This window comes from Thermobia domestica, chromosome 18, assembly GCF_964235325.1.
Source record: "Thermobia domestica chromosome 18, izTheDome1.hap1.1, whole genome shotgun sequence".
In the NCBI taxonomy this organism is placed as follows: Eukaryota; Metazoa; Arthropoda; class Insecta; order Zygentoma; family Lepismatidae; genus Thermobia; species Thermobia domestica.
Genome location: NC_137471.1, coordinates 117,975,680 through 117,992,166, shown reverse-complemented (window position 1 = coordinate 117,992,166; position 16,487 = coordinate 117,975,680). Strand labels below are relative to the sequence as shown.

The following is a 16,487-nucleotide window of genomic DNA, read 5'->3' as shown; positions in this document are numbered from 1 at the left end:
CTAAAACAAAAGGAACATATCTCAGAATAAAGGGCTATTTTGGGGCTAATTAGTTGCTCAAATCCCAATTTTTGGGCTCCTACTTGTTTAGCGGGAAATCGGAATCAAAATGAGCGAGTCTAGCTTGATATTAAGCTAAAAACCCATTCGGTTACATTGGTCAGATCAAAAAATTCAAACGCCAAAAGTATGGGCTATTTATTGGCTAATTGGTTGCTTTAATCCTGATTTTTGGGCTCCTACCATTTACATGAAAATCGAAATCAAAGTGGGCGAGTCTTGCTTGACATCAAGCTAGAAAACACATACGGTTACAGTGGTCCGATCGAAAAAAATCAAATGTCAGAATTTTGGGCTAATCATTTGCTCTAATCTCAATTTTTGGTCTTCTACTGTTTAGCGGGAAATCGGAATCAAAATGAAAATCGAAATCAAAATTGGCGAGTCTAGCTTGACATCAAGTAGAAACCCCATACGGTTTCAGTCATCCGATCGAAAAAATTCAAACGTCACAGTTATGCGTAATTGCTCTAATCTCAATTTTTTGGCTTCTACTGTTTAGCGGGAAATCGGAATCAAAATGGGGGAGCCTAGCTTGACATGAAACTAGAGCTCCCCATACTGTTACAATGGTCCGATCGAAAAAATTCAAATATCTGAATTATGTGTTATTTATGGGAAAATTAGTTGCTCTGATCTCAATTTTTGAGCTCCTAACATTTAGCGGGAAATCGGAATCAAAATGAGCGAGTCTAGCTTAACAGCAAGCTAGAACCCTCCACACGGTTACAATGGTATGATCGATAAAATTTAATCGCCAAAATTATGTACTATATTGGGCTAATTGGTGGCTTTAATCCTGATTTTTGGGTTCAAACCATTTACATGGAAATCGGAATAAAGGTGGGCGAGTTTAGCTTCATATTAAGCTAGAACCCTCCATACGGTCACAATGGTCTGATCAAAAAAATTCAAACGCAAGATTTATGGACTATTTACGGGCTAATTAGTTGCTTTAATTGGAATTGTGGAGCTCCTAGTGTTTAGCGGGAAATCGGAATCAAATTCCATAGGTAGGGGAGTCTAGCTTGATATCACGCTAAAAAAAAAACATATGGTTAGAAAGCTCCGATCGAAAAAAAATTCAAGTGCCTGAATTATGGGTTATTTATTGGCTAATTAGAGCTACCTTCTATGAAGCTGATTACTAAATCTGTACTTATATTATGTTAATGAAGAGCTACAATAAAATTCGAAAAACTTTTGCTTCTCATATATCCTCTTTACTGGTCACCATTTGGGTTTGGGTACAAAACCTCGCAGCCAGAACCTCGCGGCGACAACCTCGCGGACCAAAACCTCGCCTCCCAAAACCTCGCGGCCCAAAACCTCGCGGGACAAAATCTCGCCTGGCCAAAACCTCGCCGCCCAAAACGTCGCGGGGCCAAAACCTCGCCTTGCCAAAATCTCGCCATACCCAAAATCTCGCCTGACCGAAATGTAAATGTTCCAACAGATGATAAGGATGACGGCATAAAAGACGCTGTCTCAGAAGTATCACGGGTATTTGACCAAGTCCGGCGATACCATATGAAAATTCTATTTCTGTATTAGAGGATTTCAATGTGAAGGTAGGGCGAAAGGATGTTTTTAAACTGGTTATAGGGAAAGAAAATCTGCATAAGGAAAGTAATGACAAATAACGGGGTTAGTTTCGTGAACTTTGGAACATCCAAAAAACTTAAAATTTTAACAAAAATCTAATAATATTTATGAAAGTATGAAATAATATATGAGTTCTTACGATGTCCCTTGATTATGTCCTGTAGGTTAAAGGAGACGTAGATGACCAGGATGAAGGAAATGATCAAATAAAGAAAGTGGGAGGAAACGGGAATAACCCGAGAAAGCCCACGCACACGATCTTTTGAATCTTCTTCTTCTTCTTCTTCTTCTTCTTATTATTATTATTATTATTATTATTATTATTATTATTATTTGTAATGTGGAATTGCATATTAAGAAACTCATTGGGTAAATTTTAAAGAAAAGTTTCATTCGCGGCGAGGTTTTGGCCCGGCGAGATTTTGGGCGCCGAGGTTTTGGCCACGCGAGGTTTTGGGCGGCGAGATTTTGTCCCGCGAGGTTTTGGGCGGCGAGGTTTTGGCCTCGCGAGGTTTTGGGCGGCGAGGTTTTGGCCACGCGAGGTTTTGGCCCGGCGAGATTTTGTCCCGCGAGGTTTTGGCCGGCGAGATTTTGGCCGGCGATGTTTCGGCCGCGAGATTTTGTCCGTATCCCCACCATTTGAATACCCTCCGACACATAACTAGTTCGACATAAAATTTGATCTTGTTAAAAACTTCAGACGAAGATTTTTCCCTTCGCAACGAGATAACGGATAACATTGCGGATCTCGAAATTGGCGGCTGATTTTTATCGACATCTTTCACGCGAGATGTTAGTTTGGCTACAGTTGTGGTCGTACTGGCGCGCGATGGTGCTCACTGGAAAGGTTGGAAGCTAAGCTAGTGTAGCCAACAAAGCAATTACAAATTTCCTCTGTCCGCGATTGCCATAGTACACTTATTTTGAGGACGTGCCTCGTACATTGTAGTAGAAATAAGCCACATATAGAAAGAAATTAAAACCGATCTTTGATCTTTATTATAAAGGTAATTGTCCCGTTGTGCCTTGCAAATTTATGTGCTAATGATGCTACTGCTATTCGATGCCAACTGGCATTACTACTTAAAATAATGATCTTTTAATAAGTAGTCCATCTTTCAGAGGTCCAAAGAGATAGATGTCGGAAGGCACTAAATATGGACTTTACGGGGGATGTGGCAAGACAGTCCAGCCAAATTCTGCAATGAGTTGCGTGGTCGCAAAACTAGTGTGGGGCCTGGCATTATCATGTTGCAGGTAATAGTTGGTCTTCTTCTCTGGCCTTACTCTCGAAATTCGGGATTTCAGCTTCGTGAATATTGTTTTGTAGCATTCTGAAGTGACAGTTGCTCCAGGCTCTAGGACATCCACAACAATCACACCCTGGTTATCCCAGAAGATTGTGCACATCATTTTGCCCGCAGACGGCTGTGTCTTGAATTTCTCCTTTGAGTGAGAATTCGCATTTCGGCTGTCCATGGACTGTCTTTATGATTCGGCTCGTAGTGGTGACACCACATCTCATCTCCGGTGACGATGCTATCCAGAAATTTGTCCCCTTCAGCTTTGTAGTGGTCCAGCAGGTCCCGACACATTGATTCCCATTCGCTGCATTTTGTGATCTTCTGTAAGCATTCAGGGCATTCGTCACGCACAGACTTTGCCATAGTCAAGATGTTGCAGCATTTTTTCCAAGGGATTACAGCCGACATTCAGCTATGCACACAATTCGCTGGTCTTTATCCGACGATCACCACAGATGAGTTGATCAAGACTCCCTTCATTTCGAGGGGTGAAAGCTGTGCAGGGACGACCGGGCCGTTTCTTGTCATGAACACCCTTTCCCCTATCTTGAAAATGCCGTACCTATCTGCTCACATTGCTCTCGTCTATTTGTATCGTCTCCATAAACCTTTACCAAGCGTCGATGGATGTCAACCATGACAATTCCTTCAGCAGTGAGAAAAAGGACGAATTACTTTCGGAGTGAGCCTCGTCATATAACTCAAACTATGCATAACAATGAACAAATAATAATAAGAAATAATATCTTTGAAATGATCTTGTGGTTTCTCTACACGATGGCTACAGAAAAAGGCAATGCTCACTTTAGTTTTCCATTTTTAATTAATTTAATAAAAGTTTTCCCAACACGCTTGTGGATCACAATCTTTACCCTACTCTTCGAGAACTACTCCAAAGTAGAGTTACGGTTTATGCAATATCTTTATCATAGGTGAGATTACCTGTATATTTCTTAGAAAAGCCTCTACCAATGTACAAGGGAGAAACGAAGTATAACATTCCAGGATTATTCACCGAGGCTAAGGGAGATGGTGATAATAAGAAATGAATGAAATGGTGGAATGAATAAAGTGGGAGGGGACGGGAAAAACTCCCCGATAAAACTCAAGCACACGGTGTTTGTGAACCACAAAGACCACTTGGCGCGAGCTGAGATCGAACCAGGGATCACACGCACAAGAGGTAAATGCTCTACCATTGTGCCACTGCGGCCCCAGCAACGTCTGCAGTCCACCATGTTCACGAAAGTCACGTGCGCTATTTACTCGTACCAGTGTGAAAGAAGACTCAGAACTTTTGTCTATTATGTATGACCATCGGACGATATTTGAACTAAGATTTAGCAAAAGTTTGTTGTGAGTGTTTAGTAAAGGAACCACCGTATTACCAATAGGCACATATTACACAGTTTCGGGAAAAATAGCATATATAATTTCGTATTTACTTTTACTCTCCTTTACATTTTCATATGTATATGAGTATCACCATAGAGAAGGGAAGTAGCGTTGTCCACGAGACGAGACGACATAAGAAAGGCATTCTCGTCTTGTCTCATAAACTTTATAGAAGTCTCGTCTCTTCTCGAAAGTGTTCTACATCTCGTTTTATAAATTTGTGTACAAAATGTATGTGCTTCATTTTCCCCCTAATTTCATCTACAAGTTACCAGAATCTTTCTATGTTACGAAAAGACCACGAAGGCTGTGATATAATAAATGCAAATCATACGAGGAATGATCAGAAACTAAGGTTTAAAGGTCGGTATTTCTGAAGTTTCGTCTGTTATAGAGGAATGAGGCATGTGCAGTAATTTTTATATATGGAGTTGGCAACTGAGTAGAGTTTCAGCCACCCGTGACCAATGTAGCTAGCTGTATGTAAACACAAATGGCGAGTCGTTTGGAAAACTGGTCTCACGGAGAAGGCCGCTCAGTTATTTGATTTCTGTGGGCGAAACATGTAAGCGCAGCTGAACTTCACCGACAGCTGGTAGACGTTTACGGAGACATTGTAATGTCACGTCAACACTTGTCCGCATACAGCCCAGAAGTCCACCACACTGTCAAAGCAGTTTCGCTGGGACATCATCGACCACCCTCCCTAGAGCCCGGACCTCGTTCCAAGAGACTTTCATCTGTTTGTGCACGTGGAGATGCACCTATGAGGCTGTCCCTTCGCTTCAGACAAGAAGGCGAAACACTTCGTGACTGAACACGCAGAAACAACATTTTTATGTATGTACTATCTATTGTATGTACTATCTGCTAACTGTGATGTTGTCTGAAAAAACATTTTTCACTGCAGGCTTTGTAACCTTATTTTCTGATCATTCCTCATATTTATTATCTTGGGATTATTGTGTAATGATTTTAAAAAAATGATGTCTTTCATTATGTTCGTACGATGACTTATCAATTTACAGTTTGTTTAATGTTATAATGAATCAGTAGTGCTAAAACTGTGTCTGAGATCTAGTGATGTCAACAACACTCGAAAAAGTTCTAGTCTTCTATCGAATTTGAAAATTTACTTCCAATTTTGACTGTAATGTTTTCCAAACGAGGCCAGAAATTTTAAATCTCTTAGGGATCACTAAAGAAAACATATCACTGTACTTAATTTTTATTCGTGAATTTTTAGAAAACTAAGTTCTTCAAGTTTTCGTTTATTCTTAATGAATAAAGATAAATCAAATGTGACTATTTCTTCTTTCAGACCCTTGGAACTCATAAAATGATATTGGGGGACTTACTTGATATTATCTGCTCATTTATTGATCGACTAATATTGTATGGTGTTCCTGTTTTTCCACTGCTTGAAATTGTAAGTAAACATATTAAGTAATAAATTAGATGACATTTACCAGTTTTTAAAAGTCTTTCCAGCATTTTTGAAAATAAAAAATCCAGCAATGTTGCCTCTAGAACAGAGCAGTTCAAATGGTGGTCCGCCTATCAGCTCCGTAACCAGCCCAAAAGTGTAAGGAAGCAAGATACAACCATATTATAGTTCATTTGCAAGCCAACACTGAGAAAAAAATGTAATTGGCGTACTTAAAAAGGTAGGTTACATGCGTAATTCCTGTAGTTTTTGGACTTAACGTACAGCAGACGTATAAGTGAATGCGCATCTATAATACTTTCTGTATAAGTGTTCCATCTATACGTACTTTCCGTATGAAACAATGTAGGCGGTCAGGATCTCACATACAAATGGTAAATAACATATAGCTGATTAAGGTAACATAAGTATATGTATGTGGCATACGGAAAACTGTTAGATGTCAGACATCCTGCAACGGTATGATGTAACATCTCTGGGTAGTGCCTATGTAGCATACGGATGACGTATGCTCCGTACTGATTTCTGTAGTAAGCAAGAGGATTCCGTATATTTGTGAAATATACCGCTATCCCGAGAACGAATTTTTTCTCTATGTATAGTGAAAATTTAGCGGAGCTTGTCCCCATGTTCACTGTGGATACGGGTCTGCCGCCTAGCCATTTTGTGCAAGCCGCAAGAGTTTAATGATTTGTGATTTAAGTTTAATGTTATTTGTCTTATTATTATTTAATATTATTTAATAGCTCTGTCGCTAGATAATGTTTTTCGTTTTTGTTTATTTATTATCACCAGGGCCAGCGCTTGGGCAATTTGCCACCAAGAGCTAAGGCATCATTTTTATGCCCCCTTTCTCCAAAACGAAGAAATGTTAAAAGCCATGATTTTAAGTATGCTACCATGTCATGAACAGCGAAAGGGAGGGGAACAGGACTCGCATCAGAAAGGCTTAAACAATACAAATACAATCTCGTTCTGTCTATTTTTCTTATTTAAATAACCATCCATGATGTTACTGAAAGATAAGCAAACACATCTGTAGAGTAATGATGATAATCCTTTTTACGGAATTCAAATTCGAGCTACAATCTCAATACATCGTTTTGAAAATTCCATTGCAACTAGTTCTTTTATCATTATTTCTTGATTTTTCTTCTACATCTGTAAATTTTAAAAAAAAATCGTTTGTACCTTCAGTGATAAGGAACTTGTTTGTTACAAAGACAAGGCTAGTTTTCATACCAAAACTGTGATAACTATATAATGGAAGAGATGTTCGCTACTGTTTAAGAATTGAGTTGAGTTTATTTTCTGTTTAACGTCCTTTCAGCAGACGGGACATACTGATTAACGTGGAATTCGAACCACATGAACTCCTACCGGGAATCAGAAACGGATTTCCCACACCAAAGGAGCGCATGCTGACCACTTAGCCACGAATGTTCGAGAATTGAGTTCTTGTATCTGACAACATTCAAGGAATTCATGCCGGGATTTGTTTGATCGTTTGCTTTAGCATTGTCGATGTGATCTGAAACTAATGTGACCTAAACATGATTTATGAATGTACTATTCCAATAGAAGGCCACCTTAGTAAATTTAACTACCATAATCATGAAATCTGTTTCCAACAAGACATAATCATTGTAACTCTTGTGAGTTGGTCAGGAAAACAATAACAATGTTTGATAATACTTGTGGGGAAGTGGATTTTGCACTATGAATATTGTTAAGAATCAAAGCGCAAGCGGTTTTGGAGATTTTTTAAAATCTCTTTCTACATCTTATGCAACTAGTAACAACAGAAATGAGTATGGATATTGCATCCCTTGTAAATGCTTCTGGTCCTTCTCATTTGCCATATTGGATAGGTGTGTCAGTTTTCAAATATGTCCCTCTTTGTACATATTTCTTTTATTATTAGTTTTCTTTATAAATATCTATTTTTATTTATTTATTTTAGCTGTGATCTTCACGAATCTTGAGTTTATTATAATTGGTCAGCAACTCTCAAAAACCACTCTTTTAAAGACATTTTAATATAAATTTAACAACCCTTGATTCACAGAAACGAGTTAGAACACAGCACCACCAAAAATGTTGTAAACTTTAAATGCGTAGAGTTATTGCAACGATATTCACCAAATATATTACAATAATTCGTCCATGCGCAATTTATTTCCCAAGAACATTCTATTTTACATTTGATTTGGGATATTCTTTAGGTATTTCTTTCTTTCAGAAATTAATACGAATTTTTCCAATTATGTAAGAAGTAGTGATTCCTACTACTCACTATACAGGATATTTCTCACAAGGAAACGTTGCACACCTCTTGTCGCTCAAATCTGATTACCATATACAAGGTGACCAGACGTCCCGTTTTAGCCGGGACAGTCCCTTATTTTCAACGTTGCCCGTTTCTTTCTGATTCTCAAACGGAACGCCTAAATGTCCCGTTTTTAAGCAAAAATGACCCAGGCGTCCCGTAATTATTATTCAAAATGTAAATGGTCAATGCAAATTCTACGCTCTTTCGTACCGACACTCATTGGGAAAGTTAAGCCGTGCCTAGAACTTCTGAATATTCAAATGAGAATTGAGTGTTCTGTGGTTCAAGTGGGAATTGAGTGGGAATTCTGAGTGTTGAAGTAGTTAAAAGTATTGTTGAGTAGTACTTAAGTTAGAAACACTGTGTTATCATTCTTACTTGTGTATTTTGTAAATTGAAAACACTGCTGAGTCCCAAAATGCAATGTGGAAGTTACCCCCCCCCGGTCGTCGATTCGTATGCGTCCCGTTTTGGAAAGTAAAAGTTCTGGTCACCTTGACCATATAGCACATCTGATAGAGCATCATGAGAAATGAAAATGAGCAAAATTTAAGGTGCTATGGACCAGAAGGATAGGACTTGTGAGGCTTCGACATTTGATTATCAAATAAATAAATAAATAAATAAAAATTAAAAAATAGAAATATATATGTTTAAAGTAAATACCTTGAAAAGCGTTAAAGCAACCAAAACAAAAGCTACAGACTATAATGAGAACAAAATGTCGTATTGATTATCACAAATAGTATTGTCATAGAGGAACCAGTGTAGCCAACTCAACATGAAAGCATTTCTTTGAAATAGCACAATATACAAATGTGTATACAATTAAAATACACTATTATCACTAAACATAATAGTGAAGTAGAGTGTTGCAGTGTTGCACACTGTTTCAGATACATGTGCTGAAAATTTACAATGGAGAAGTCTGGTATGTGGTAATAGAGAGTAATAAACGAAACTGGGTCTCACATTATGAATTTGATTCAAATGCAGAATAACACAACAAAATGTCAACAGAGATGGATGCATTTGAAAAAACGAAATTGAGTGATGAAAATTTTACATCCTGTGTCAGCACAAAAACTATATACAACGGGACCTACAGCGTAAAGTGGGATCCGAACCACTATGAAAGACGAAATATGACAATGAACTGCAATGTGAAAAGTACAACAGAAACCTCCATGTCCGAGGCAGGGATGAAACCCGCGATCCCTAACAAGACTGAGGCCTAGACTTGTGGACCACACAGCTTTCCGGGCCGACTACAAACGAAATGGGGCAGTAATAAAATGATTATATTTCTAATGTGAATATGGCAATATGACAGTGTTCAGTAACGTAATCATATGATTTTTAAAAGAGGAAGTAACAGAATGTGTTACCGGTACTTATAGTGATGGGTAGCTCCGGGACGATTCGTTCCGAAAGAACGAATCCTTCAGTGGAATGGAAAGATTGAATCTCTGAAAGAAACCGGGTTGACTTTTCGGAATCAAAAAGGGATTCGCTCAGCGAAAGAAAGAGACGGGTCGAGACTGTGGATTTGGTAATGGAATCAGAGAACGGAATCAGACAAGAGTACTGTGAACCCAGTTGATGGATTGATAATGATGGAAGCGGACAAAAGCAATACTACAAAACAGATTAACAATATATTATAGAGAAGCAAAAAATGACCTAATGCGCAAGACTAAAAACAACCAATCCTTTTTATGAGATTTGTGTGTCTCTTCTCAGAATATTCTGATCACCAAACTGTTCTACCAATGGACGGAGTGGGGAGGGTGGTTGATAGTCTTATCAGAATGTTCGCTGACTTTCTTCTCTTCCATGACTGCCAGGTCTACTGATTTTTTTTATTACAATACAGAAAATGAGCTATTTTGTGTAACCTATGATGATGCATCGGCACGTATCCCAGTGCAAAATTTACAACCGATTATTTGATTGGGTTTTAACATTACAGTTCAACCACAAAGCTTATATGGGATAAGTTCTATTGAGTAAGGTGAGATTCAAAACCTACGACTTTTCTCAAAGGCAAGCATCTTCATTGGGATCGAACCCGGAACCATACGAATATTAACTACTTTCCTCAGGTCTAAGTTAAACTAAAAGTTCTTTTCATTACAAATTAATCAATATATTCTATCGCTTACAGCATAATAATATGTCAGCCGATTAAACAGAAATGACGAGACCTATCCCAAATCTTTTTACTAAGTTGAGATAATAAATAAACTGAGACCGGGGAAAAATGGAATGGAGAAAAAACAAAATATTTTAACGTTAGATGAACTAGTGGCGTACGCAGAATAATAAAAAAAATACCATATATACCTAGACAAACACCTGAAATTATACAAACATGGGAGATTGAAGCCCCCTTAACGAAACTCTGCGTACGCCATTGAGGGAACAAATAAACTTTCCAAAATTCTGATCCTTCTACGAATAGGTTCCTAAACTATGGTTGCTAATACTTGAGAAAAAATACATCTTCAGTTAAATGCCCCTTTCTTAAGATCTAAGAAAGTAAATGGTTATGAAAGGCATTAACGGAATTTGATGGTATGAAAATATGGGACGAAAGAGTAGAACCCCAAGGAAAACCTGGTTACGTAATGTTTCCACCATGAACTCTCATAGTAATGGTTCTCACCTGGAGCAACATTCTACGACTGAGACACTGCGAACCCCACCATTAATTAGTAAATAAAGACATCACTGCTTGAACTCTATCGGGCAAACCCAAGCGGCAAGTAACGGTAAAAATATAATCATTTTTGCTTTGGGTTGCTCAGAACAAACAAACAGACCATCTGCTTTTCATTGTTTGTTGCTCTCATAAGTAAAGGGTCCAAATAGATGAATCAAGTTGTAGGATGAGACATAGTGCGTCTAATAGAGGACTTGCGATTCAGTGTGATTCATCCATTTGAACCCTTTACTTGTCAGTTGTATGGCAGAGTTACTCATTGGAAATGCTCATCAGTCTTCCTACATTTTTCACATTTCTCAAAATACTATGGAAATCAAATAACATTCTTATTATTATTATTTAGTTTAAGATTCCAAGGCTTTGCACCGAGACTAAGATAGACAATTATGAGATAGATGATAATAATGGAATGACGAAAGTGGGAGGAAAAGGGATAACGCAGAAGATAAACCCACACACACAAAGGACAGATGAGATCGAACGAAGGACATTACGTGTTGCGACAGTGGTGAGAGCTCTATCACAGCCACCACGGTCTAACATTAAAATTTCTCTGAAAGTTTCTTTATTACTTAGAAAATGCAACGTATTCTATGTTGTCGAAAAAGGTGTGTAAAAGTTTTTTTACAACCGAACAATAAACTTTCTGACTTAACTAATGTACATTATTGCTTGTATCGAGACTTCTCTAGTGTGGGGTCCTTTCAAATATATATATATATAATGTGTAAGAGGTAAATTACTATTACTGAAGACCAAATTACTCCAACACTTTAAAATTTTCTTTTTAAGTTTAAGAGATAAGCGATCGCAGAATAAATTAATGCAACTTCTTCCAGCGATAGCGCCTGAACATGCCAATTTCAAGAGAAGATTGCCACTCTGAAAAGAAGCTAAATGATTAGTAAGAGTTTGTTTAAAATTCAGATTAAGAACTAAGTATTAAGTCTCTCGTCTTCCACTTCCCTAGATTCACCTTTACGATTAAGTATTTAGAAATAGTGTGTGCGTATAGCAGTGTGTTAGCCATCATTAGGAAGACATAAACCACAGTACGTACAATATTTTAGTGACTACTGTGATTTCATACTTGTACAGTACATAAATTCAAATTTCCTCCAGCAAATTAAAAACTGTCAATTATCGCTGTTAAAGAATTACATACTTTTAACGACACAGAAGTGTATTTCTTTTTTCGATTTCTTAAAAGAGTTTTATTACAATAATTTGAAAACATAATATTAAAATTAGTTTTAGTACCTATGGTCGAACTTCTGGCGTAAGCAAGAGGTTTCAGGTTTAAACCCTCTTGAGCAAAATATTATGGAATAATAAACTTTTACAACGTTAACTTATATATATGCATGAATGCCCATCATGAAATTCTGAATACGCCACTGGCTCGAACTATACAAGATGCAACACATGGAGTTTAACTTACTTTGGGATGATATGAAACTGTCATATGTGGATCCACTGACGGATCGACGGGGAGAACAGTAGGGGCACCTCACTCCCCAAAGACCACCTTTTTTTAAGCTTATGTCTAAAATGATTCATCACGTTATTCTGACTTGATGTAAAACTCTTGTATTTTTAAGCCTATATTATTCATCCAGAGAGGAATCTGCTCCTACCAAACGACGTTTCTGGATTCGTTAGTGTATGAATTAATCATAATGTACACACCGACTGTTTAGAACATTCGCTGTATATTCACTGCCGAGGTAATAAGTTTATTCCGTTTTTCATCTTCATTAAACTCAGTGATTATTTCAAGGTTCAACCGGGTAGGTTTACCATGCATCCAGGATTCAAGCCTGCGTCAGGAAAATTGTCTGGCATTAACTAATGTCCGAATTTTTCGGGTTAGTCAATGCAAGGTCTGGAAATTTCGCTGTACTTGGTCAAGAAGATGGCTTGCAAATAGTGATGAACAAATGCAAGACCAAGACCACCCGGGTGGTCTTGGTCTTGGTCTTGCACATCCAGTCTGGGTTTTGGTCTTGCACTGGAACACTTGGTCTTGGTCTTGGTCTTGGTCTTGCTTGCAAGAGCCAATGGTTTTCAGAGGTAAATTTTACTCTGGATATAAGGAATAATAAATTCTAGAATGCGCCAACATACAACATAGGTGATGATCTTTACTTTTTTAGTGCGTGCCCACGCTGCACTACTTATAAGATAAATCACAACGTTTAGTAGTATTTTTATATTTTTTAACACATCCAACACTCCACAGGTTCCCAAACTGGGGAGGCTACCCCTGAGACGCATGAAAGAAAATCAAGACGGCACGGGCTATTGACATACCATGAATTGCAAAATAATTTTTACACTCTAAAGGAGTCAGATTTTTTTGAATTACAATTAGCTAATCCTTGTATTGAACCAACTTCCAATTAAATATTGAGCTTTTGTTTTACTGATTCCAATATGTACTCTATGGGGCATACACATAGACATTACGCAAAAATGGATGAAAAAATTACAGGCTTTCAAAATGTGGACATGGAATAAAAAAAAAAAAGAGAGAGAGAGAGAGAGAGAGAGAGAGAAATAGCTGTGTTGAACGGAAAATGAATGAGATTGTGTTAAACATATTAGCAGTAGGAAAAAAAAAGAATTTTATCAAGAGAATATTGTCAAGAGGAGGAAGAGAAAGTGGTTGGGATAGTGGCCGAGGAGGAACTATATTATGAGGGACATGCTAGAGGGTATGGTAGCAGGAAAGAGGGAGAGAGTGAAGGAGACTGTAGTTGAAGGAAGGTATTAAAACAGAAAATTGCTACGTCAAGACGAAGAAACTACCTTAGGACCATTGTACATCCAAGCTTCTTAGTTCAACAAGTTACCTGCCAATAATGGCCGAATAGCTATGATGATGATGATGATGATATGTTTAGCAGTACTGACCAAGAAAAGAGAGAGAGGAAATTAAATAGTAATTATTATAACCAAATCTCTTAATATTTTAGAATAATTCGAGTGAAAACTGAAAACGATTCAACTGTCTATGTCTTTTGTACAAACTCAATTCATATAAATCCTTTTGTCCTATATTAGAAATACAAAATAACGGCATCAAACACCAAGTTATTTGAAACAACTGTACAAAATCAGTTTCACTTTTGAATATGGATTACAAGCATCAATTACCCAGTTCGTTAGCTTAAATTTAAAATAATAATAATTATAACATTTTCCGTTAGTCAGTCACTCTTTACTATTACTAAAGCGCTCTCTGACATCGGTCATTTTCGTTTATTTATATATTTCTCTTTCCTTCTCCTCCTCAAGTTGCGGGGCTTAATTTTGATTTAAAAGGCATCAGAAGTGTCACTGTTCATTTCAGAGACCACGAAAACTTTGAATTTGCCACTGGTAAATATCGGTCATTTTTAATAAATTTATATATCTCCTCCTCCCCCATATTGCGAGACACAGTATCGGAAGTGTCACCGTTCATCCCAATGTCCTCGAAAACCATGGATTCGACATTGATAATGATAATTTTCGATAACTTTTATATATTCCCTCCTCCATCTCCCCCAAGTTGATGTGCCGCATTTGCATTTTAGCGAACCCGAAATGGTTATGGATTTGACACTAATATTTGGTCATTTTTAATCATTTTTATGTATCGCCACTTCCTAAAAGTTTGGGGCTGAATTTGGTCGTAAATGGTATCGGAAGTGTCAGTATTCAACTCAGCGGCCTCGAAAACTATGGATTGGACATTAATATTCGTCATTTTCTATCATTTTTATATATATCTCCCCTCACCCTCTCCTAAACTGCACCGTCGAAGTGATATGACATAAATCATCTCAGTTTCGAACCCAATCTATATTGAAAATGTGATGGAGGTATGTCGGGTGGTTCAAGAGATATCAACTTGTATTTGTTTTTGTTCATTTTCCCCTGCCCTCCCCTCCCCCTCCACTAAGTTCTTCCGTGAAAGTGATATGGAGGAAAAACACCCCAAGTCCGAACCTCAACTATTTTGAAAAATTTATTGAGATCGATCGACTGTTTCAAGAGTGATGAAGTCACAAAGACAGTCACTTTTTAATGTTTATATATATATATATATATATATATATATATATATATATATATATATATATATGTATGTATGTATATGCCCCTTCCCCTCCCCTACGTTGCACTGTCAAAGTAAAATGATAAAAAAAATCGTTCTTGGCCCGAACTTCATCTATGTTGAGAATTTGATCGAGATCTGTCGGTTGGTTCAAGAGATTAAGAGTCACAAACATAATCACTTTCAATTTTATAATATGGATTTATTGTTGTAGTATGATGTTATATCGCTCAATCCTCGATGTGCCATATAGCTATGGAGGCTAAAAGTTATATTGATAAACAATTATTCAACGTATAAGTATGCGGCCATGAAATCAAACTTGCGGTCGTATTCACTAAGTTTTTGTCAACTAACTCTATGGCCTATGGAACCCGGAGGTTCAGTGCCGCGTTCACAAAAGCTCTCCACTGACTTCTATCCTTAGCTAATTGGATCCAGTTTCTACTTTGTATTCCTATCTCTGCGAGATCCATCTTAATATTATCCTCCCATCTGCGCCTAGGTCTTCCTAATGGTCGTTTTCCGATTGGTCTTCCAGTCAAGACTTTAAAAGCGTTTCTACTTTCTTCCATTCTAGCTACATGACCTGCCCACCTAAGCCTCCTAGACTTGACGACCCTAACAATGTTGGGTAAACCGTATAAACTATGTAGTTCCTCGTTATGAAGCTTCCGCCATTCCCCATTCTCGTTCCTCTTGGGTCCGAATATTCTTCTCAGGATCCTGTTCTCAAATACTTTCAGTCTATGTTCTTCCCTCAGAGTAAGCGACCATGTTTCGCAACCATACAGAACAACAGGTATGATTATCGTTTTATATATTTTAAGCTTCAAATTCCTCGACAGAATTCGCGACGAGAAGAGATTTTGAACCGAATAGTAACACGAATTCCCTGCTTTTAGTCGACATTTAATTTCTTCGTGAATATGATTTTCGTCTGTTAATATTGATCCTAAATATTTGAAAGTATCCACTTTATCAAAAGTATTATTTAATATTTTAACGCCTCCACAATTTGCCGTATTACGGTCCCGACGCACTTCCATGTATTTAGTTTTCTCTGCATTTACTTCTAAACCCATGTCCCTGCAAGCGTTTAATAATATCTCTGCATTTATCTCTGCATAAGTTTTTGTCAATGTCATGAAAATGTTATTTCGATATTAATTTTATGAGCACACATTAAAAATTTCCAACGGATGCTTGAGTCCCGGAGCCAAGTCCATACCCATGTGGTTGGCGTCTATGGTGTACGGAATTACCGATATTCAATACTACATTTCTCTTCAGTTTTGGAAGAAAATATGCTTTGAAATGGGATGAAATATCTAGTTTAACGTCCCATAATTATGCACCGAGACTAAGGGAGACGGTAAAGATGAGAAATTACTGAAATGGTGGAATGATGAAAGTAGAAGGAAACGGAAAAGCCTTTAAAAAAACACGCACATTGTGTTTGTCTACCAATAAAGCTCACATGGCGAAAGATGACACCTCTGTGGCTTGAA

At 37.6% G+C, this 16,487-nt stretch overlaps 1 protein-coding gene across 1 annotated transcript in view; it reads left to right on the top strand.

Moving 5' to 3' along the window:
- LOC145675506 (uncharacterized) overlaps window positions 1–16,487 on the top strand; it is a 50,123-nt gene that overhangs the window by 17,053 nt on the left and 16,583 nt on the right. The window contains exon 2 of the mRNA XM_081745957.1: window positions 5,686–5,793. Within this exon, the coding sequence (XP_081602083.1) occupies window positions 5,704–5,793 (90 nt within the window). The 5' untranslated portion in view covers window positions 5,686–5,703. The remainder of the gene's footprint in view (window positions 1–5,685; window positions 5,794–16,487) is intronic.